This window comes from Erinaceus europaeus, chromosome 8 (assembly GCF_950295315.1).
Source record: "Erinaceus europaeus chromosome 8, mEriEur2.1, whole genome shotgun sequence".
Classification (NCBI taxonomy): domain Eukaryota; kingdom Metazoa; phylum Chordata; class Mammalia; order Eulipotyphla; family Erinaceidae; genus Erinaceus; species Erinaceus europaeus.
This window is the reverse complement of record NC_080169.1, coordinates 16796871-16819447: the sequence shown is the minus strand read 5'-3', so window position 1 is coordinate 16819447 and position 22577 is coordinate 16796871. Positions and strand designations below refer to the sequence as shown.

The window sequence follows — 22577 nt, the reverse complement described above, 5'->3', positions numbered from 1 at the left end:
GGTTTTGAAACCAATAGTGTGACTCCAAGGCAACACTGTTCTGGGATGGTCTTCTAGGTCATAATGGTGTGATAGGCACATCCTTTCTAGATTTAAATAAGTTCACTTTGGGGGCTGGGTGGTAGCACACCTGGTTAAGGGCACATGTCACAGAGAACAAGGACCTGGGTTCAAATCCCCAGTCCCCACCTGCAGGGGGAAAGCACTGCAAGTGGTGAAGCAGTGTTGCAGGTGTCTTTGTGTCTCTCTCCCTATCAGTCTCTTCCCTCTCAATTTCTGGCTGTCTCTATCCAATAATTTTAAAATAATAATTATTATTATTATAATAAAAAGTTCACTTTGAAAACACCAATCTGTGTGTGTGTGTGTAGTTACCAGATGGGATGAATCATTAGTTCCTTGGGATGGCATAGAGGGGCCACATGATTTCCATGGTATGGGCTGGAATGGGTATATTACATCTGCTTTGACAATACTGAAGGAAAACTGTGGTTTTGGGGTGGGGGAGATAGCATAATGGTTATGCAAACAGGCTGTCATGCCTGAGGCTCCTAACTCCCAGGTTCAATTCCCCCGCACCACCATAAGCCAGAGCTGAGCAGTGCTCAGATGTTTCTCTCTGTGTCTCTCTCAAAAATTAAATAAATAAATAAATGTTTTTTTAAAGTATTAAAAAAAACACTGTGGTTTTTAACAGCAGATTTGGAGAGACTCAAGAGGTAGGTAATGTGACTTGGTAATGAAGGAAGAGGATGTCTGGGTAGAAGGTGAAATCTGGAGACATCCATTTTAGGGAGATGTGCAACTGTACTCCTGGCAAGAACCCTGTAATTCAACATCTCCTCAATAAAGTAATTTGAAAAAAGAAAGAAATGCTTTGAACATGTGTGCGAGCATTTCCACGGCAAGAAAGAGTACTGTTACACTGTTTGAGGTTTATGGGTTTTAATACCTCAACAACATGTACTATACCAGATACTGTCATAAATACAGGACAATAGTATTTCCATTAACAGATGCAGGTTGTCTACTGCAATGCTGTGTGGCAGTGTATACCATACCTGGCAGGTTAGTACCTGGCAGGCTTGGTTGAAGAGGAAAAGGTCCAACGTGTAGTGTGTGTCTGGGCTGTGGTGGTGTTTGAGGCTGGGGGAAGGATCATGCTGGATGTTTTGTGTGCAATGCCCACCGTAGGTGGTGCACGGGAAAGGGGACCCAGCAGTGCAGATGGTGTGTATTTCCTGGCGTGGGGGCTGTGTCCCGGGAAGGGTGTAGGTCGTGTCCCGGGTTTGTACAGGGTGTCGTGTGTGGACGGGGCTGCTCTACCCGAGCTGCAAGTGGTGCACTGGAGCTGGAGGGAGGGAGGTAAGGGTGAAAAGGAGCTAGCTGGCCTGCCTCGTCGTCCTCGTTGTCGTTGTGATGTGTCTGGAGAAGAGGGACAGCGAGCTCTGGGGAGAAGAAAGCTGGGGAATCTGCGGATCCTCCAATGCACGCCAGGGAGAGATGATGTAGACAGGGGTGGGGGTGGCGGTGGGGGCGCACCCCATTACAGAGGAGCTGCAGAGGAGGAAGCCGGAGCGCGCTGGCAGACTACGGATCGGTGCAGGAGCTGCGTGGGCGGCGAGTGTGCAGTGTGTGCAGTGTGTGTGTGTGTGTGTGTGTGTGTCTGTGTGTGCGTGTGAGTCAGCCCGCTTCTGCACCCCGAAGACACCCCATCCCCCTCACCCCTGCCCAAGGGCGCGCCCCTCCACCCCCGCCCCCAGCACCGCGCGGCCTGGCCCTCCTCCCCGCACCTGGTGAAGGCGAAGTACATGAGGCTGACGATGGTGAAGCTGAGCAGGGTGATGGTGTGCGGCCGGTAGAAGAAGTCGATGGTGATGTCCTCCACTTGCTGCTCGTTGATCATCCTGAAATGCATCTTGTAGTTCACATCATCCTTGCTCAGGGTCCGACTCCCCACGCAGGCCGCCATGGCCCGCCTCCCCGTCCTGCGGCAGTGACCGCGGCCCCGGCCCGTGCAGGCTGGGACCCCGGCGAGAAAGAGCCGCAGCAGGTAGGCAGGCGGGCTGCAGGGCCAGCTCTGGCGCCCAGCGGAGGCGAGGAGGCGAGGGAAGCACCGGCCTTGGAGGGCGGGGTCGCGGCGACACCAACGCGGGCGCGGCCGGGGAGGCGCCACCCACCGGCGTCCGCTGTCATCCTGGAAGAAACATTTCTCCAGTTTCGGGGTGTCGGCGTCCGGGATCGGGCAGAGATTGACCAATAGAAACAAGGACGCGGCGGCCCCCGACCGGCTCTGTGTCCTCCTCCTCCTCCGCTTCCCCCTCCTGCACCCCCGGCGCCGCCTTGCAGATGGTCTCGCCCACTCTGGCCACGCCCGCTGGAGGGCGGGGCAGCGAGCAGATGCGCATGCGCGGCAGCTTGCGGGCTGGCGCCGTGACTGTCCGCGCTGCCGGAACGACCCAGCGGCCTGCGCGGGCGGAAGAGACCACGAGGCGCGGGCCGGCGCTCAGGTAAAGCCGGAGCCACTGCGGCGCAGGGGCGCGCTGCCAGCGCAGGTTCGGGTCCCGGCCCGCCAGCGCCCCGGTGCTTCCGAGCCTAGAGGTCTAGGAGGCCCATCGCTGGGGTGCTCGGGTTTTCATCCCGGCTGAGAAGGCAACGCAGCCCCGTGGTTGCTTAGCTAACGTGCCGGGGAGCACCCGGCGGAAGGAGAACCAGCCCGGAGCCCGGCTACCTGCGGAAGTGAAGAAACCGAAGGGCTGGGGCCGGGGCCGGGTGGTGGTGCTCCTGGTGGAGCGCGCTTGCTGCAACGCCTAAGGACCCGGGTTCGAGCCCCCGGTCCCCACTTGCAGGGGAGGAAACAGCGAGTGGTGAAACAGGGCTGCCGGGTCTCTCTCTTTCTTTCCTCTCGATTTCTGGCTCTTTGTATCTATCCAATAAATAAATCAAGATAATTTTTTAAAAATTGCTACGCTATATCCCCAGAGGTGAAATACAAGTCTATGTGGCTTTGCTGTTTCGACCTCTAAGGCAAATAAAATATAATATGGTGAAGGAAGGCTCGGGTATACCCAGTCGACGCATGCAACGTAGCGGGTCAGCTCTTCAGTTCTTTTATTATTATTATTATTATTATTACTATCATCTTTATTTATTTATTGGATAGAAAGAGCCAGAAATGGAGAGGAAAGGAAGAGAAAGAGACACCCACAGCCCTATTTCACCACTCGCAAAGTTTCCTCCCCTGCAAATAGGGACCGGGGGCTCGAACCCGGGTCCTTGTGCGTTGCAGCAAGTGCGCTCCACGAGGAGCACCGCCACCCACCCGGCCCCGGCCCCGGCCCCGGCCCTTCAGTTTCTTCCCTTCCCCGGGTGTGCATGCCTGGAGCCCCGGGCTTGACCTCCGTGCTCCACCGTTTACCAGAGCTGAGCAGGGCTGTCTTGTCTTTTTCCTCACCCCCACCCCATTCATGTAAATAAATGATTTTCTTTTTAATTATTATCTTTATTTGTTGGCTAGAAACAGCCAGAAGTAAGGAAGGAGAGAGATACCTGCAGCCCTGCTTCACCACTCGCAAAACTTTTCCCCCAGCAGGTGGGGAGCGGGGGCTCGAACCTGGGTCCTTGTGCACTACAATGTGAGCGCTTAAACCAGGCGCACCACCTCCTGGCCCCAATAAATAATTTATTTTTCTAGTGTCTGGTTTCTATTCTAGCAAGGCACTGCAGCCCACAATTGAGTACTAGGATGTGATGTTGTCATGAGCATAGAAATGCATTTTAAGGGGGCCGGGTGGTAGCACAGAGGGTTAAGCGCACATGGCAAAGCGCAAGGGCCGAAGTATCCAGGTTCGAGCCCCCAGCTCCCCACCTGCAGGGGAGTCGCTTCACAAGCAGTGAAGCAGGTCTGTAGGTGTCTTATCTTTCTCTCCCCCTCTCTGTCTTCCCCTCCCTTCACGATTTCTCTGGCTTATCCAAAAATAACGACAGCAATAACAATAGCAATAATAACAGGAGCAAGAGCAACAAAAATGGAAAAAGAAATAGCCTCTTGGAACAGTGGATTCGCAGTGCAGGCACCGAGCCCTAGCAATAACCCTGGAGGCAAAAAAAAAAAAATGCATTTTAAGCTAGAGACAGAGAGGTAAAGATAGAAACACCACAGCATCGCAGCCTCCTTCAGTTAAGTGAGGGCCGGGCTGGAACTTGGGTCCTGCCCATTGAGAAGCAGCGCACTGTCCAATTGAGCTATTTTGCTGGCCTGAGCTTGAGATTTCTTTAAGGCTTAAAGAAAAAAAAATATTCCCCAGAAAGATGTGTGTGAATATTACCCAATATCACGTCTTACCTGCAAAGGCTTTTTCTTTCTTCTTTTTTTTTATATTTATATTTATTTATTTTCTCTTTTGTTGCCCTTGTTTTTTATTGTTGTTGTAGTTATTGATGTTGTTGTTGGATAGGACAGAGAGAAATGGAGAGAAGAGGGGAAGACAGAGAGGGGGAGAGAAAGACAGACACCTGCAGACCTGCTTCACCGCTTGTGAAGCGACTCCCCTGCAGGTGGGGAGCTCCAACCGAGATCCTTAGGCCGGTCCTTGCATTTCGTACCGTGTTTGCTTAACCCACTTCCGTTACCGCCCGACTCCCCACAAAGGCTTTTTCCCTTTTTTCCCAGTCATCCTATACAACAGTTCTCTGCGGCTGGGTTAGATAGCAAGATGGTTATACAAAGAGAGTCATAACTGAGACTCCACAAAGCCCCAGGTTCAATCCCCAGCACCACCATAAGGCAGAGCAGGGCACTATTCTGGTAAAATAAATAAGTAAAGTTGGGTTAGTGCTGGGACCAGAGTCACAGAGAGGGCCCATCCGGAGGTGAGGTCCAGCAGTGCTCTCCAAAAGAAAGATTTTTTTAAAAAAAAGATCAAGACAGAGAGAGACACTAAGAGACCACTGCACCTAAGTTTCCTTCAGTGTGGTGGAGGCCTGCCTGGAACCTGAATTGTGCATGAGGCAAAGCAGCAAATGAACAACTATTTCACGGCCTCCAGGATTAATGGTTGACAAGTATTAACAGCAATGAAACTGATACACTTGTGAAAAAAATTGAGCGGTAAATACTAGTTGGGTGCATGAAGGTCTTTTTTTCTGCCCCCCCCCCCATAAAGGTCTTTTAATAACTATGGATGGAATTCAAAAGTTAATCTAAATGATGTATACTGAGAATTGATTTGAGCCTGAAAAGGTTTCACAATGAGTTTGGATTTCCAGGGGCTTGTTTTGAAGAGGAAATGCTTAGACAAACGTAATCAAAACATCTTAGAAAGAACTGAGACCTTAACAGCAATCTTATTATACTCTGAAAAAAAAAAAAATTTAAAGAGTAGTTACTGGCAATGAATTTGTTTTTTCCCAGAGCAACCAGAACCGTAAAGATTTTGCTCTTGTGCCATCAAACAGTAGGCATTCTTGCCATGTTATTTTAATAAATGCTTTATTGCCCTTTTTAAAAAAAAAAATCATTACTGAACTCCTAGCATGGGCCAGCTATGCTATTAGAACACTAAGATAACCTAGTCTTTTCCAGATGGTTAAACCAAGGTCTAGCTTCCAGTTCACTGACTTTGCTCTGCTGAGAAAGCTGTGTTGTAGTTTTGAGGGGAAATGTGACAAATTTGGAGGCTCGGTTCCTTTCAAAATGTAACAAAATCTGTCCCACACTGCAGATTTAGATTTCCTTTCTAAAATCACTTCAGAATGGCACTTTTATAGATCTTAGGAGAGTTTCTCTGAATTACGGATCTCCAAAAGAAGCATGGATCTAGAGGCCAGGGGGTGGCACACCTGGTTAAGCGCACACATTACAGTGCACAAGGACTGAGGTTCAAGCCCCTGGTCCCCACCTGCAGGGGGAAAGCTTCAGGAGCGGTGAAGCAGGGCTGCAGGTGTCTGTATCTCCTTCCATCCCCATCTCCCACTCCCTTCTCAGTTTCTCTCCAATAATAAATAAGTAAAAATAAGTTAAAAAAAAAAAAAGCATAGGCCTGAATGAAGTATTTGATCTAATTCAAAGTGTAAAACAAGCTGCATTTGATTATGTAAAAAGACAAAGCAGCAATTCAACTGAATTTATCTTGGCGTAGTCAGTATTATTACTGGTTAATAATTTCTTGAGCATTTTCCCTAGTCTCCATGCTGTATTTTATATGAACTGACTTTTGCACAAAATTATACACATCAACTTTACCTTTCTGATTAAGCTTTCTAATATAAAAATTCACATTTTTTTCCTAGAATTTAAAGACACCATGGGCTTTCCTGATTTAAAAAAAAAAAATCTTTTAAAATCAAAGGCTAGTTTTTCAGTCAAAATAAATATGTATTCTGCTAGTTCTGATGTGTTTCATTTCATTTTGCTTGTGAGTCTTGCCTTTTTCTTTTTTAAAGGCTTTTTTTTCCTGTAGTAAAATGATCAAAACTGGGCTTATTGATCTTTCTTTTGAGAAGTGTAGAATCTTTATAACATAATCATATTATTGAGAAGTGTAGAATTCATATTATTGGCCCTCAGAATGAAGCAAGAAACAACCATGTATAGAGCAGTGATCATATTTATTTATTTATTTATTTATTATGAGTATTTTTTCTTACCAGAGCACTGCTTAGCTCTGACTTCTGGTGGTCTGGAAAATTGAACCTGGAACCTAGGAGCCTCAGGCATTAGAGTCTGTCTGCATAACCAATATGCTATCTCCCCCACATTTGATTTTGAGTGTGTCTAAGAAGATTGTATTTATTTTGTGACTAAACTATGCTTAAAATGTCTTTGAGTAATTTAGAGTTATTTTGATCACTGTGAGTCAGCTGGTGCTCTTCAAACCAAATTTATAAATTATCTAATTGCAATATCTTATTTTCTTTAACTAAATCAGAGATTATTGAGTTTACCCATAATTTGGACACTTGTAATTTTTTTGTTTAAAATGTTTTTCTTACACAGTAATCTGCATTTTTTTTTTTTAGCACTTAATGAGTATCAGTTTATTTTACACTACATATATTACATATAGTCATAGTAATCATTCTTCAGAACTACTCAGAGGTAATGATGTCCAACTTAAAGGTTATGAAACTTTTTAACAGCTTATCTTCTCAAAAGGCACCCAGTAATTTGCAGAACTCAAATACTGCCATTACTTAAATCTCTTTTTTTTTTTACAATAGTTTGTACATGCATAACATTTCCCAGTTTTCCATATAATAATACAACACCCAGTAGGTCCTCTGCTATCCTCTTTAGACCTGTATTCTCCCCCCACCCACCCCAGAGTCTTTTATTTTGGTGCAACATTTCAGTTCAGGTTCTACTTGTCTTTTTCTCTTCTGGTGATCTGCATTTTATATTTAAATTGTGGGACATATCTTTATTTTCCTAGTTCAGAAGGTCCTGTCTTTTGGTTTGTAACTGAGGCAGCATTGTTTTGGTTTTACCTGTACTTAAGAAACATTTGAGGGGGCTGAGTGATGGCACACCCCCTTAAGCACATATACTACTATGTATGCCCGAGGCCCCGGGATCGAGACCCAGTTCCCCACCTGCAGGGGGAACACATCATGTTCATAGACACCTACAGGTGTCTATCTCTCCCCCTCTCTATCTCCCCTACCCCTCTCAATTTCTGTCTTGTTAAATAAAAATAAAATAAAAAATTTTGACTAGTCATCTATACCTTTCATATAGAAGTAATTTTTCATTGAATATTGTTTTAAATATTTAAATGAGAAAGTTTATTGATAGTTTATATGGTACATGTGTATATACTTAAAAATATATAATACATGCATATACTTATGGTTATATTTTTTTTCTCTGTAGGGCACTTTAAGGAAAATGGCCCTATCAGCGCGACAGATACCCAGATGGTTTGACTCAATTAAATCGAGTAACTTCATTAATATTATGCAGCTTAGAAAACGTCTGCCGAGACCCAGAAAAACAGTGTTGTGTGGCCTTTCTGCTCAGCCTCAGGTGTCCTCTGACAATTGTTTTCTCCAGTGGGGATTTAAAACTTACAGCACTTCCTCCTTGTGGAATAGTTCCCAGTCTCCCACCTGTACTCGGCAGGAGAATAATTCTGCCCAGAGCACTCTGCTTCCTTCTGTGATTGAACAGTCAGAGAAGACACAACAGATACCCAGCTTTGACTCTGAACTGTCTCTGGAAGGTAATTCTGAACTTTCAGAAAAGACCCCACTGCCTTGCATGGGTAGTTTGAAGAAGTCACTTATTTATATTCTGTTACCTTGTGTCAAGTCATACCTTGTATGAGACTAGGAAAAAGAATAATGTCAGTTCTATTCATTACTTCTGTTATACCTTTATTTTACTAAGAAGAAAAAAGATGAATATACATATATATATATATATATATATATATATATATATATATATATGATTATTTAGTATTATTTTGTGTAGCATTTACTTTTTTTTTTAACTAATCAGAGCACTGTTTAGCTCTGGCTATTGCTGGTGCTGGGGATTGAACTTGGGGCCTTTGGTATGTGGTTCAATATATTCTGACATGTATTTATTTGTGTAACATTAACCACAATACTGTGTATTTAGTAGACTATGAAGAAGAAAATAAAGCTAGGAGGGAGGAGCAAGGCAGAATATGTGGCCATAAGAAATGAGAAAGGGGAGCCAGGTGGTAGCGCACCTTGTTGAGCGCATGTATTACAATGCACAAGGACCCGGGTTTGAGCCCCTGGTCCCCACCTGCAGGGGGAAAGATTTATGAGTGGTAAAGCGGGACTGCTGGTGTCTATCTATCTCCCTCTCTATCAACCCACTCCCTCTTGATTTCTGGCTGTCTCTATCCAATAAATAAAGATAATAATAAATTTTTAAAAAATGAGAAGGGATAAGGATTAGAGATTTTAAAACAAATTAGAAAAAAAAAATCACAGTCCAGATTCTTTAAAGTACATAGCACTTTTCAGTCTTCTAAGTTGTGTTTGATTAAAAAGAAAAAAAAAGAAATCAGAATCAGGGTTATACTAGAGAGGGTCATGTCACTAGCAAAGTATTACAGATAGAAACAGAGTCTTGGAAATACTCTTAAAGATAGAATTGAAAATAACTTGAATAAAGAGTTGGATCAAAAGGAATATTTCAGAATATAAGAACTTTAACACATATAGCTAGGCTAATAGAATATGTGTTGGTTTTTTGGCCAAGTTAAGAAACTATAGTTGAGTCAATCGATATTCAAAATATACTTGAAAATTAGTTGGAAAGAAAAAGACTTTTGTACAGAACTTAGAGGATTTCCTCCCTAATGAAATAGTCATTTAACACATTTCTTACTGTAGGGAGGTAATAGCTGCTCTTTCTAGTTTTGACAGTACCTCTTAGAATGTAGAAAATTCTTAACTCTGAAACAGTCCTAAGATTTAAGGAGCAAACTAGAGAAGAGGTTCTCTTTGTAGAAGCAGCTCTTAAGTGTGCAAATTGGACAGCTAACAAGGTTTCTCTTCTTTCCTTGGCTGACTTGAAAGAATTGGACGATTTGCCTCCATTGTCTCCGTTGCAGCCAGTATCTGAGGAAGAGGCTATTCGAATTATTGCAAACCCGCCATTGCCCCCCGTTTCATCCACACTGCGAGTTTATGTGGACCATTCTGAGACTCTGCAGAAGTTAGTGCTTCTAGGTAAGTCAGAGTGACCTAAAAGTACTTATTGAATGGGCTCTTCCATTTGTTTTTTAAACTGTCTACGGCAGCACTTTTTATTTTTCCCAAAGCAAGCACCTAGACCCGTTTTGTCCTTTCTATCCTACGTCCTATTCTGCACTGTTACGTACTCGACTTGTATACCTTCGCTTCCTACGGAACCTCTGCATTGTTCATATAATCATGTCGCTTAGCTCATCAGTTTGAGACAACAGTTGATTCCTGGAATGCTATCTGTGCTTTTCCCACTTCTTTTCAGTTGTCTTCATATAGTTCATAGTAATAAATTTTAGACCATTCAGTCTATTGACAGTGCGGCTGTAAATCCTGCTCTCCTGCTCTCCAGAGCGTGCGCTATGATTGTTTTCCCTCCTGCACAACTTTGTATTTGCCTGGAGGTCCCAATTGCCTTCTCTTAAATTGTATTATTTTTCTTTATTTCTAGAGTTAAACATTTTCCATCGTACTCACATCTATTCCTGCACAAGTTACTCATAGATAGAGGGAAAGGCCTTGGGCCTCAAGTCTTCAGCAGCTAAATGTGTCGATATAGCTGGAAAGCAGAAATGAAGGATGAAGTCATAGGTCCCCCATGAGAGATCCATAAAGTGTTCTGTGGGTTCACAGGAGGGGGGGGGGCTGGGGGAGGTGGAAGAAGATATATGAGCAGGTAAAGGCAAATCACTTTCCTTTTGGAACCGTTTTCCCAGCTTTGTAATAGGTACTATGATATGAACATGGGACATGGTTGGTGTGCACAGTGCCGTGGAAGATATCCCAGCCCTCTATTTATCTGTATGCTGACACTTCAACAGTATGTCTTAGAAGTGATTTAAATGCCCATGTCCAGTGGAGAGGCAATTACAGAAGCTAAATCTTCCACCTTCTGCACCCCATAATGATCCTGGGTCCATGCTCCTAGAGGCATAAAGAATAGGAAAGCTTTCAAGGGAGGAGATGGGATACGGAGTTCTGGTGGTGGGAATTGTGTGGGATTGTACTCCTCTTATCCTATAGACTTGTCGTTCATTATAAAATAAAATAAAATAGGGGCTGGGTGGTGGTGCACCTGGTTGAGTGCATGTTATAATGTGCAGGGACCCAGGCTCGAGCCCCACGTCCCCACCTGCAGGGGGAAAGCTTCACAAGTAGTGAAGCAGTGCTGCAGTTGTCTCTCTGTCTCTCACCCTCTCTATCTCCCTCTTCCCTCTCAATTTCTGACTGTCTCTATCCAATAAATAAATAAATAAATAAATATAATATTAAAAATAAAATAAAAGAAGTAACTTAAACACAGGACCTCTCAACCTTTTTTTTTTTTTTTTTTTTTTTTTTGCCGCCATGGTTATCACTGGGGCTCACTACCTGCATTACGAATCCACTGCTCCTGGAGACCATTTTTTCCCATTTCGTTGTTCTTGTTATTGGATAGAACATAAAGAAATCAAGAGAAGGGGAGAGAAAGATAGACACCTGCAGACCCGCTTCAACACCTTTGAATCGACTCCCTCTGCAGGTGGGGAGCCGGGGTCTCGAACCGACATCCTTGCTCCAGCCCTTGTGCCTTGCACCATAGGCTTTTAATGTGCTGCACTACTACTGCCTGGCCCCACCTATCGGCCTTTTCAAGTCAGATTTTCTACCTGCTGGGACAGTACTTTGGAGAACTCAAAGAGTGCCTCGGTTCTTTGATGACTTCCAAGACCTGTTTTCTTCTTTCACGGCCTGTTCTGTGTCCCAGGAGACTTAGCCCCTATGCATCTGATTCCTTTACCAATGAACTCCTGTGCAACTCCAGCCAGTAGGAGACACCTGCGATACTGGGAGGCCGAGTGGGAGTAATTTTCCCCTATCCCCTCCCTGGTTCGGGTGATAGAACTACCTTACTCCTTGACAGCAGCTTCTGCAGTGTAGCTGCCACACGCCTCTGGAGCGCGCTGATGCCTTTTCCTCCCTTGTCTGTTCAGCCCAAGGGTGCCCTCGTTTTGGTCCTTTTGCTCTGCCTACACCACTGTATGACATTCCTTCATTAGAGTTCTTTTCACTGGAATTTTCCGTTGCCAAAGAGACACCGAATATGTGTATCCATAACCAGATCCAGTGTTGATATTTGTAGTTAACTGAACCGACAGAATAAAGCTAAGTTAGACCGTGGCCACTTCAAAATTAGAATCATATATTAATCTATATATATATATTCCCAGACCCTCCCAAAAGCTCATGGTCCAAATAGGTCCTCGGTGACTGTGTTTTCAAGTTAATGAAATCGTGAAAGCCCAAGTGATCTGTGTTGACAGCAGTGTGCTCTCCCAGTGAGACTCAGCTCTCCTGTTGCTGCTAAAAGCAGCTTTTCAGGATTTCTGTTTGAGCACAGCCACCAGAATGACAGCTCATGTGGAGCAAGGCACTTGAGCACATGTAAGCTGTAATATTTTGTTAAATTTGAAGTCTGAGCCTTTTGTGTTATTTTCAAAGCATCCCTTCCCTCACCGATCACAGAGTCTGAGAACTAATTTTAATTGTACTTATTCATCCATCCGTCCATTCGCCAATAATTTAATTTAGTTTTCTATTAATGTTATTTTTAAATTATATAAGAATTGCATCTAGTTATCCAGAGTGCAAATATTATAAAAAGTAGTTCGCTCTACATCTCCATTTCCACTTTCCAGAGGTAACTACTACCACCAATTTTTTGAATATCTTTCTAGGCGTTTCTCTGTAGAAATACGCCATACAAAAAGCCATACATAAGTTTTATTACTTTATGTAGTCAACCTCAGTGCACAGTTAGACTAATGAAATTAATTTTTGTTTCAAACACAGGTGAAGTTGAAATTTCTTTAAATGTTTAGTTAGTGGACACATTATATTTTAAATATTCCACCTTATCTCCATTGACTTTGAAATGCCATTGTTATAACTCTTGTTTGTTTGTTTATCTGGTTTGTTTGCTTAGCTGTTTCTAATCTTCATTGTGTGTGTTTGTGTGTGTGCCATCTATTTCTCTGCTCAGGATATTCTTAATATGCTTTTTTTTTTAAAGATTTTATTTATTCAGGAAGAAGATTGAAGTGGAGAGAGAAAGAACTAGACATCACTCTGGTACATGTGCTGTTGGGGATTGAACTTGGAATCTCATACTTGAGAATCCAATGCTTTATGTCCTGTGCCACCTCCTGGCCCACGATACTCTTAGTATCAGTTCCTGATTAATATCAAGAAATGTTATGGAGGGAGTCAGTGGTGACACACCTGGTTAAGTGCACATATTACTATGCACAAGGACCTGGGTTCAAGCTTATAAACCAGGAAATAGTTTTTAAAAATCATTTTTAAAAAGTAACAGTAGGGCTTATAACCCTCAGAATTACCAGTTAAGCAGTTACTATGGAGATCATTGGGCATAGAGGCATTCTTGAGACCATATTCAAGAACTTGTTGGGGCCGGGTTGTGGCTTACCTTGTTGGACACACTTGTTACAATGCACAAGGACCCAAGTTCGAGCCCCCGGTCCCCACCTGCAGGGGGAAAGCTACAAGCAGTGGAGCAGAGCTACAGGTGTCTCTTTTGTCTTTCTCCCTCTCTACCTCCCCCTTCCCATTTGATTTCTGGCTGTCTCTATCCAATAAATAAATAAAGATAATTTTAAAAAAAGAAGTTTTAGATGAAGATGATTCAAGGTGACTATTAGTGAATTTGTTTGGGGATCTAAACTTAGCCCAGATGGTACTATTTTCTCCTCTATGTGACTTAGAAATACCGTATCTTCATTTTATTTTTCATTCTATAAACAATCTAGCTTCCAAAGATTTGGCATATATGTGGGACAGTCTCAGTTCCCTTTGGATAGGCTGTTGACCTTCTCTAATTTCTTACGTATCTAGTTTGAATAGTACACAGTTTTAATAGTTGAATTAAATGGTTATCTTTAAGCAGCATATTTGTAATTTACTGTAGGAGTGGATTTATCCAAGATAGAAAAACATCCAGATGCAGCCAACCTCCTCCTGAGACTGGATTTTGAAAAACACATTAAACACATACTCCTATTCCTTAAAGATTTGGGGATAGAGGATAACCAACTGGGAGCATTCCTAACCAAAAATTATGCTATTTTTTCTGAAGACCTTGAAAATCTTCAGACCAGGTATGGATATTGGCTTTTTGTTTGTTTATGTTTTTCACATAATCCAAGGAGTGACTGTGATGAAAATATATGCTAAAGCTATTCTTTTAAGTCTATTAAAGTAGTAAATATAAGTACTGAGTAAGTTTTCAAAACAGTGGTAATAATTTTTTTTGTTATAATTGGTACTTCACCTCTCAAGGTAAGGTGTTTCAGATAAAAAGATAACACCAGGGGGGTTGGGCAGTAGCGCAGCAGGTTAAACGCACATGGCACAAAGCACAAGGACCGGCGTGAGGATACCAATTCAAGCCCCTGGCTCCCCAACTGCAGGGGAGTCACTTCACAGGCGATGAAGCAGGTCTGCAGGTGTCTTACCTTTCTTGCCCCATCTTCCCATCCTCTCTCCATTTCTCTCAACGATAACAATAACAACTAAAATAATAAAAAACAACAAGGGCAACAAAAGGGAAAATAAATATTTTTTTAAAAAGATAACAGAGACAGAAAGACACCACAGCACCAAAGCTTCCCTCAGTGTGGTAGGGATTAGGCTTGAAGGTCAAACACACATGTGGCAAAGCAAGTGTACTACCTAGTTTTACTGGCCCTGGACCAGCTTTTCCATAGAGAGGGGGAGAGGTATCTTCCTGGGACCATGAGACATCCATGTAGTGTCAGGGATTAAACCTGGCTCACATACACAGCAAAGCACAAGCACTAGCCTCAGTGAGCCCTCTCTCCAATCCCAAGACAGCTTCATTCACCCAATTACATATCATTTCAATTTCTTGCTCAGTCAGTACATAAGTATTTCTCTTCAAAAACTTAGCAGGAAATTTCTCAGTTAACAAATGGTATTAAATATATTAAAAGATTGTAGTAAAAATTGCCTGTGAGAATATTTAGTAAATGTACTAAAGTAAAAAGTTCCTTTTGGTTCTACTGTCCTCACTTCTCTCTCTCTCTCTCCTCTTTCTGGTTTATGTATGTTTCTTTTTTTTTTTTAAGATTTTATTTATTCATTAATGAGAAAGATAGGAGGAGAGAGAGAACCAGACATCACTCTGGCACATGTGCTGCGGGGGATCGAACTCAGGACCTCATGCTTGAGAGTCCAAAGCTTTATCACTGTGCTACCTCCCAGACCACTGTATGTTTATTTTCTACAGAACACTTCACAGTTCTGTTGTATGGAGGGGTTAAACCTTAGACCTCAGTCTTAGGCATGAAACTCTTTTGCATAAACATGCTATCTCCCTACTCATCTAGTCATTCATTTTATTTATTTATTATATAGAGACAGCCAGAAATGGAGAGGGAAGGGGGTGATAGGGAGGGAGGGAGGGAGGGAGACAAAGAGACAACTCCAGCCCAGCTTCACTCGCAAAGCTTTACCTCTGCAGGTGGGGACCAGGGGATTTGAACCTAGGTCCTTGCACACTCTAATGTGTGTTCAACCAATGCACCACCACCCACCCACCCCCATCTGGTTATTAAGGGTCTTTATTTGTCTTAAGAGGAAAGAAAAAAAAAGTTGTTTTGTTTATATAAAAAATGTAAAAATAAGGTAATTTTTTAACCAGGTAATAAAATCAATCATATTAACTGAAAAGGGACATCTATTTGTAACTTTCAGGGTTAATAACTACAACAACAATAAAAAACAAGGGCAACATATAGGAAAATAAATAAGTAAAATTTTTTTTAAAGTTGTCATTTTAGAGTATAGCATGAAATGAGTTGTTTATTACATAAACTTTTTTGTTTGTTTCTCTAGAGTGGCTTATCTACAGTCAAAAAATTTCAGTAAAGCAGATATTACACAGATGGTCACAAAAGCACCATTCCTGCTAAGTTTTTCAGTGGAGAGGCTGGATAACAGACTGGGATTTTTCCAAAAAGAACTTGAACTTAGTGTGAAGAAGGTAAAGAAGAGGAGAAATGTTGTTTACTTCTATGTAAACTACATTTACTTACTACTGAATCTCATATTCCTAACATATGAGAGGCTCTTATGATTTTATAAATGCCTGCAACTTTCTGTACAGAAACAAATTACCTTTCTGGGATATATATATGTCTATATCATTTTATAATAGTCTGCCAGTTTGATTCCTTGTTTGCAGTATTTTTTTTTTTTCTTCAAGTACTATTAAGTTTATGGGCTTCTAGAGCTCAGCATTTCTCTGCCTAGGTCATTTTTTTTTTTCTATTCATTTTATTTTCCTTGTCACACTTTTGATTTCCCAACCAGTGTAGTAATGATACATTGTTTTGTTAACTATAGACTAGAGATCTGGTAGTCCGTCTCCCAAGGCTGCTAACTGGAAGTCTGGAACCTGTGAAAGAAAATATGAAGGTAGGACAATTTGAAAATTATAAGAAATAACCTTATTCTGTAAGTGTTCTCAGTCCTTCAAAGAGGAATGATTTTTACGACGGCCGTTTTAAAAAAAGAAAACCATCCTAAATTAAATCATTTCTGAAAACCTCACATTATGCTGAGGAGATAGTCTCTAAACTCATGGAATTTACAATCTCATGGGAATATGATAGACAGTTTAAAAAATAATAATTGTGGGTTATAGAAAAGACACAGAATAACATGAATATATAGCAGGCCACTAAGTGTTCAGTGTCATCTTCTCTGGAATCGGACATGGAGTTTTTTTTTTTCTTTCTGATAACATGTATATGAGTGTGCTTGGGAGCAGAAGCTCAAGAAGCACTTTGAAAATCTTACTGCTGGTTTGTATGGACATCTGGACAAATAATCTGACCCAGCCTTCCATGTCCACCAGTGTTATGGCTCATAATATATCAGTAGTCACTTGTTCTGGTGATCTTCCTGATAACGTTGCTGAGAGGGGTTTGAAATTCAGTTACCCCAAGAAGCAAGAAAGTATTATGTTCACCGAAGGCGACTGGCCTGGCTGTTTTCAGGTCTTCGTAGTCTTAATTTAAATTAAAAGAATCAAGGTGTGCAGCAGAGAAGGGGAGAAAAGAATCTATGTCTCCTGGCATGGTACCCAGTCACTCTTCCTGGGCATGACTCTTGACAACTCTACTTTAGGTTTACCGACTAGAACTTGGTTTTAAAAGGAATGAAATTCAACATATGATAACCAGATTACCAAAGATGTTAACTGCAAATAAAAGGAAGCTTACTGAGACTTTCGACTTTGTGCACAATGTGATGAGTGTTCCCCACCACCTCATCGTCAAGTTCCCACAGGTAATGTGTGCACAACTCTCTCATTCTGTGTAGCATCTGGCATTACCTCTTTGGAATTCGGGGTACATACGTGATACATGGTACAACAATTTGTGGAAATTGTTGGCTATCTGTAAGAACTGGACCAAATGCAGTCCATTTCTAAGAACTGTAAGAAATTTTGTGTTTGGGGAGTCGGGCTGTAGCGCAGCGGGTTAAGCGCAGGTGGCGCAAAGCACAAGGACCGGCATAAGGATCCCAGTTCGAACCCCGGCTCCCCACCTGCAGGGGAGTCGCTTCACAGGCAGTGAAGCAGGTCTGCAGGTGTCTATCTTTCTCTCCTCCTCTCTGTCTTCCCCTCCTCTCTCCATTTCTCTCTGTCCTATCTAACAACGACAACAACAATAATACCTACAACAATAAAACAACAAGGGCAACAAAAGGGAATAAATAAAATAAATATTAAAAAAAAAGAAATTTTGTATTTGGTATATGTTTGGGTTTTTTGTTTTTGCTTTTAATGGCCCATCTTTATAACAATGTCACATCTAGCAAATGGATCAAGAAGATGACTTGTGAAAAGTTTACAACCCCCAGGGCACACATATATGTCTTCTGAGGAGAAATAAATAGTTATTTTCTATGTTTTGGCAGTTCATCATTCTGTCTCTGGAGTCTAATATGGTTTTCCTCCATTTCAATTTGAAATAGGTAACTTCCCTTAAAGATCTTCTTAATGCTATATGTACTTTTTATTCACAGCCTACCTAAGTCTACTAGTTAAGCCATGTTGTTATAATGCTTTCTCTGCAAAGTAGCAAACATTTCCAGTTTGCGAATTATACCAAAGCCATATTCATGCTTTCTTTTTTAAAAATATTTTTTTATTATTTATTCCCTTTTGTTGCCCTTATTTTATTGTTGTAGTTATGATTGATGTCGTTATTGTTGGATAGGACAGAGAGAAATGGAGAGAGGAGGGGAAGACAGAGAGGGGGAGAGAAAGACAGACACCTGCAGACCTGCTTCACCGCCTGTGAAACGACTCTCCTGCAGGTGGGGAGCCGGGGGCTCAACCAGGATCCTTATGCACTTTTTGATTCTTATGCGCTTTGCTCCACCTGCGCTTAACCCACTGCACAACCGCCCGACTCTCTCATGCTTTCTTTTTAAATTTTTTACTTATGTTGGATAGAGACAGAGAAATTGAAGGGAAGGAGGAGATAGATGGAGGGTAGAGAAAGTGAGAGAAAGATACCTGCAGCACTGTTTCACCACTCATGAAACTTCCTGCCTGCAGGTGAGGATTGGGGGCTTGAACTCAGGTTCTTGCACACTGTTATGTGTGGGTACTCTACCAGGTGTGCCTCCACCTGGCCCTCCCATATTTATACTTTCTAAGTAATCAGGCTCTCCTGTTCTTTACCTTGTGAGCGATACCTGTTTGTGCACAAGAAAGCTAACTCTTGGAGAGCAGAGGCCTTGTCTAATTTATATATTGCTGACACCTTTAACAGCTACTTTAAAAAGTACTTATTGAACAAGTAAATGATTGAATGTCATCAAAGTCATTCTTCTGTCATGTGACTAAACAGTATTCACAGGATAAATGAAAGATTGAATTTCATTGAAACAGTCCCTGTACTCCGTTTGCTGGATGCATTCTTTTTTTAATTTTTTTTTTAAATTTATTTATTGGATAGAGACAGTCAGAAATCGAGAGGGAAGGGAAGGATAGAGAGGGTGAGAGACAGAGACACCTGCAGCCCTGCTTCACCACTTGTGAAGCTTTCCCCTTGCAGGGGGGGCCTGGGGGCTCGAACCTGGGTCCTTGCGCATTGTAACATGTGTGCTCAACCAGGTGCGCCACCACCTGTCCCATCTGGATGCATTCTTGATATGAGCTCATCTAGTAGAGAGTGTGCCATACCTTGTGCAAGGCTCTGGGTTTGAGCCCTAGCACCACATGGAAGCACCGTGGGTGGCATTTGGGAGTGAATGGGTGGGTCTGTACGTGGTGGAGTGCTGTTTGGTGTCTTTCCCTCTCTTCCCCAACTCTACCATATATCAGGGGGGAGAGGGAGATTAGAATAGGATTAGCAAAATAGCTCATTAGAGTGCTGCTTTACTATGTATGTGTGCAGTGCATTTGAAAGAATGGCCAAGAGACAAAAGATTGTGCATCACATAGGCTTTGCTGGGGAACCCAGCTTCCAGTCTCTATTTACATCCGGCTAGTTCTCCCAATTGAGATTACTGATGTTGTCATAATTGTTATTAACCTATTAATATTTTTAGCAAAGAAACATTTCAGCTTATCTTCTAATGCCTACTGCTTAAGGGTTTTTTTTGTGTGTGTGTGTTTGTTTTCTAGGTATTTAACACAAGGTTGTTTAAAGTAAAAGAAAGACATTTGTTTCTTCACTATTTAGGCAGAGCACAGTATGATCCAGCAAAACCTAACTACATCTCTTTGGACAAACTGGTATCTGTGCCTGATGAAAAATTTTGTGAAGAGATTGCCAAAGCCTCAGTTTGGGACTTTGAAAAATTTTTAAAAACTCTTTAGTTTTGATCAATGTTAAAATGTAATGTCAATGTAAATATCAATAAATTAATACATTTTAAACAAAATTACTCATCATCTCTCACTTGATATTTCTTTATATTTGAATCTAAGTACACATTTGGCAGGTTTTTTTCTTTAAGTTCCTAGTTATCGACTCAATGAACTATAAGTGTATCAAGCTTAGAGACAGGCTGTTGTACTGTCATTTTGGTGAAGATGAAAACAACGGAAGATTTCCTGATTCTTACACTGTTTTTTTTTTAAATATGACATCACAAGATAGCTTTATTTTCTTTGAAATGTTCAGTTTCTAGAGAGGCCATGCAGTGGTACATATACTGAATACACGGGTTACCATGCACATAGATGCCAGCATTGAGCCCCATCAAATTAAAAAGCTAAGAAAATTAAAGAGTGGGGGAATTAGCATAATGGTTATGCAAAAAGTTTCTTTAATATATTTATCTAATACCTGCTACGTTGATATTGCTAGAAAACCTATTCCACTGGGCCCAGGTGATGGTACACCTTGTTAAGTGCACATGTTAGCAATCCTCACGGACCCAGGTTCAAGCCCCTGGGCCCCACCTGCAAGGGAAAGCTCTACTAGTGGTAAAGCAGGGCTGCAGGTGTCTGTCTCTCTCCCTCTGTTCCACTTTTGAATTCTCTATTTTGTTTTCTTCAGCACAAAGATAATTTAAAACTATCCATAGTTGGCTTCTGAGAATCTGGGAAAAGGGGGTTGGGGAATAATTTGAAATGAAACACAGTTAAGAAAAAAAAAATCCTAACAAGCCTGTGACTATTGTTAGTAATTGATACTTTATTTTTTTCCCCATTCACCACTCACATGTGTAATTCTTGACAAATGATTTATTCTTAGTTTGATTGTATGATTTATTCTCAGTTTGATGAAGCGTTATGACTTCAGTTAGTTCCCTGTCAGGAAGGAGACTGGGTAAACTGTTAACACTGGTGGTTCCCAGGGAGCCACACCTGATTGCTTGCACTCTAAGTAGTCTGCACTCACTGAGTCAGGACAGAAAAATGTGACCCGTATACCAGGAGGGAAAATGAAAAATAGGTTCTGGATCAACACTAATAACCACCAGTAAACAGAGGTTCCCTTAAGATTATATATATATATATATATATATATATATATATATATATATATATATATTTTTTTTTTTTTTTTTTTTTTTTTTTTTTTTTTTTGTCAACCAGAGCACTGCTCAGCTCTGGCTTCTGGTGGTATGGGGGATTAAACATGGGACTTGAGGGAGCCGGGCGGTAGCGCAACAGGTTAAGAGCAAGTGGTGCAAAGCGCAAAGACCTGCTCAAGGATCCCGGTTTGAGCCCCCGGCTCCCCACCTGCAGGGGAGTCGTTTCAGAAGCGGTGAAGCAGGTCTGCAGGTGTCTGTCTTTCCCGTCTCTTGTCTTCCCCTCCTCTCTCCATTTCTCTGTCCTGTCCAACAATGATGACATCAATAACAACAATAACTACGACAATAAAACAAGGGCAACAAAGGGGAATAAGTAAATATAAAAAGAATTTAAAGATGGGACTTAAAAGCATCAGGCTTGAGAATTTACCCAAATGTGATGCTGTCTCCCCTGCCCCCTTAAAATTCAATGTCCATAGAAGCTGTATTTTGTGAAAAAATACTAAAGGTTTAACCTACTTTTCCACTCTAACCATATGAAGATTTGAACGTTGAGAAGGAAGGGAAAGGGAGTCGGGCGGTTGCACCGCGAGTTAAGCGCAGGTGGCGAAATGCAAGGACCCGCATAAGGATCCAGTTTCGAGACCCCGGGTCCCCATCTGCAGGGGCGGGGAGTCGTTTCACAGGTGGTAAAGCAAGTCTGCAGATGTCTGTCTTTCTCTCCCCCTCCTCTCTCCATTTCTCTCTATCCTATCCAACAACAACGACAACAATAATAACTACAACAAGAAAACAAGGGCAACAAAAGGGAATAAATAAAATATTTTTTAAAAAAGAAGGAAAAGAGTTTGCTGAGTTCTCCTAGTTCTTCTCCTCCCTCTGACAGAAAGAGAAATAGGGAAGGTGGAGGAGGAGAAGGGGGGTGCACCTGATAGGATGCACATTGTAAAATGTGAGAGGACCTGAGTTCAGTCCTCTGGTCCCTACCTGAAGAGGGTAAGCTTCACAAGAGGTGAAATAGTGCAGCAGGTTTCTCCCTCTACTTCCCCCTTCCCTCTCAATTTCTGTCTCTATCCAAAATAAATGAAATAGTATAAAGTGGAAAGAGCTATCTGGTCGTCCCCACCCGCCTCCCCGCAGGTAGGCGCAATCTACCCAGATACGCATATACCAGATTCAAACCCAAGCGCTGCTTATATACTACAGTGGTACTCTGGCCTCTCAATAAAACAATTTTTTTTCTAAGAATTTATGTATTTATTCATGAGAAAGATAGGAGGAGAGAAAGAACCAGCCATCACTCTGGTACATGTGCTGTGGGGGATCGAACTCAGGAACTCAGGACCTCATGCTTGAGAGTCTATGTCTTAGCCACTGCGCCGCCTCCCGGACCACCAATCTTTTTGTTTTTTCCCCCTAATTTTTATATTGTTGCCAGGAGTTCATTGTTCTGCACTTTTTCAAATAAAAAGAGACAAAGATTAAGCACCAAAACCCTTTCCAACGCGGTTTGCATCCGGGCTAGAGCCCAGCTGGTGAATTATCCAAGTAAACTACTTCGACAGCAATAAAATAGGTTTTAAAAAAGTCAACGAGTCAGACTAAAGCGAGTCGACAACAAGTCAGACTAAAGCGAGCAGCTCCTCATTCACCGATCACTCCCATTAACCTGGACTCGGTGAGAGCCCGCGCCCTTCAAGTGCCTCGCCCGGGTCACCAGGGTTGCGCCTGCGCAGAAGGCGCTCTCCCGCCCCCGTCCC

At 42.2% G+C, this 22577-nt stretch overlaps 2 protein-coding genes across 6 annotated transcripts in view; one reads left to right on the top strand and one right to left on the bottom strand.

Annotated features, from left to right (window-relative positions):
• Positions 1-2206, bottom strand: part of PTDSS1 (phosphatidylserine synthase 1) — a 61347-nt gene extending 59141 nt beyond the window's left edge. Inside the window, exon 1 of the mRNA XM_060195982.1 lies at positions 1794-2206. Coding sequence (XP_060051965.1) covers positions 1794-1972 — 179 coding nt within the window. The 5' untranslated portion in view covers positions 1973-2206. The remainder of the gene's footprint in view (positions 1-1793) is intronic.
• Positions 2207-2360: 154 nt separating this feature from the next.
• Positions 2361-19719, top strand: MTERF3 (mitochondrial transcription termination factor 3). Of its 5 annotated transcripts, XM_060195985.1 has the most exons (9): positions 2413-2510; positions 3518-3635; positions 7874-8222; positions 9562-9714; positions 13697-13886; positions 15646-15793; positions 16156-16227; positions 16942-17103; positions 19457-19719. In XM_060195985.1, the coding sequence occupies exons 3-9, from the start codon at positions 7889-7891 to the stop codon at positions 19649-19651; spliced, it is 1254 nt and encodes a 417-aa protein (XP_060051968.1). In that variant the 5' UTR covers positions 2413-2510; positions 3518-3635; positions 7874-7888; the 3' UTR covers positions 19652-19719. The 5 variants fall into 5 exon arrangements, with proteins under 5 accessions (XP_060051972.1, XP_060051967.1, XP_060051968.1 ...); XM_060195989.1 differs by lacking the exon at positions 3518-3635 and having other exon boundaries at positions 2361-2510; positions 19515-19719; XM_060195984.1 differs by lacking the exon at positions 3518-3635 and having other exon boundaries at positions 2362-2510.
• Positions 19720-22577: the final 2858 nt, after the last annotated feature.

What these genes read in the sequence shown, in the direction of transcription:
- MTERF3 (XM_060195984.1), top strand. Translation starts at nt 7,889, where the DNA reads ATGGCCCTATCAGCGCGACAGATACCCAGATGGTTTGACTCAATTAAA. An exon ending in GCAGAAGTTAGTGCTTCTAG is followed by an intron (nt 9,715 to 13,696) that starts GTAAGTCAGAGT and finishes AATTTACTGTAG; the next exon opens with GAGTGGATTTATCCAAGATA. An exon ending in TCATCGTCAAGTTCCCACAG is followed by an intron (nt 17,104 to 19,456) that starts GTAATGTGTGCA and finishes TTTGTTTTCTAG; the next exon opens with GTATTTAACACAAGGTTGTT.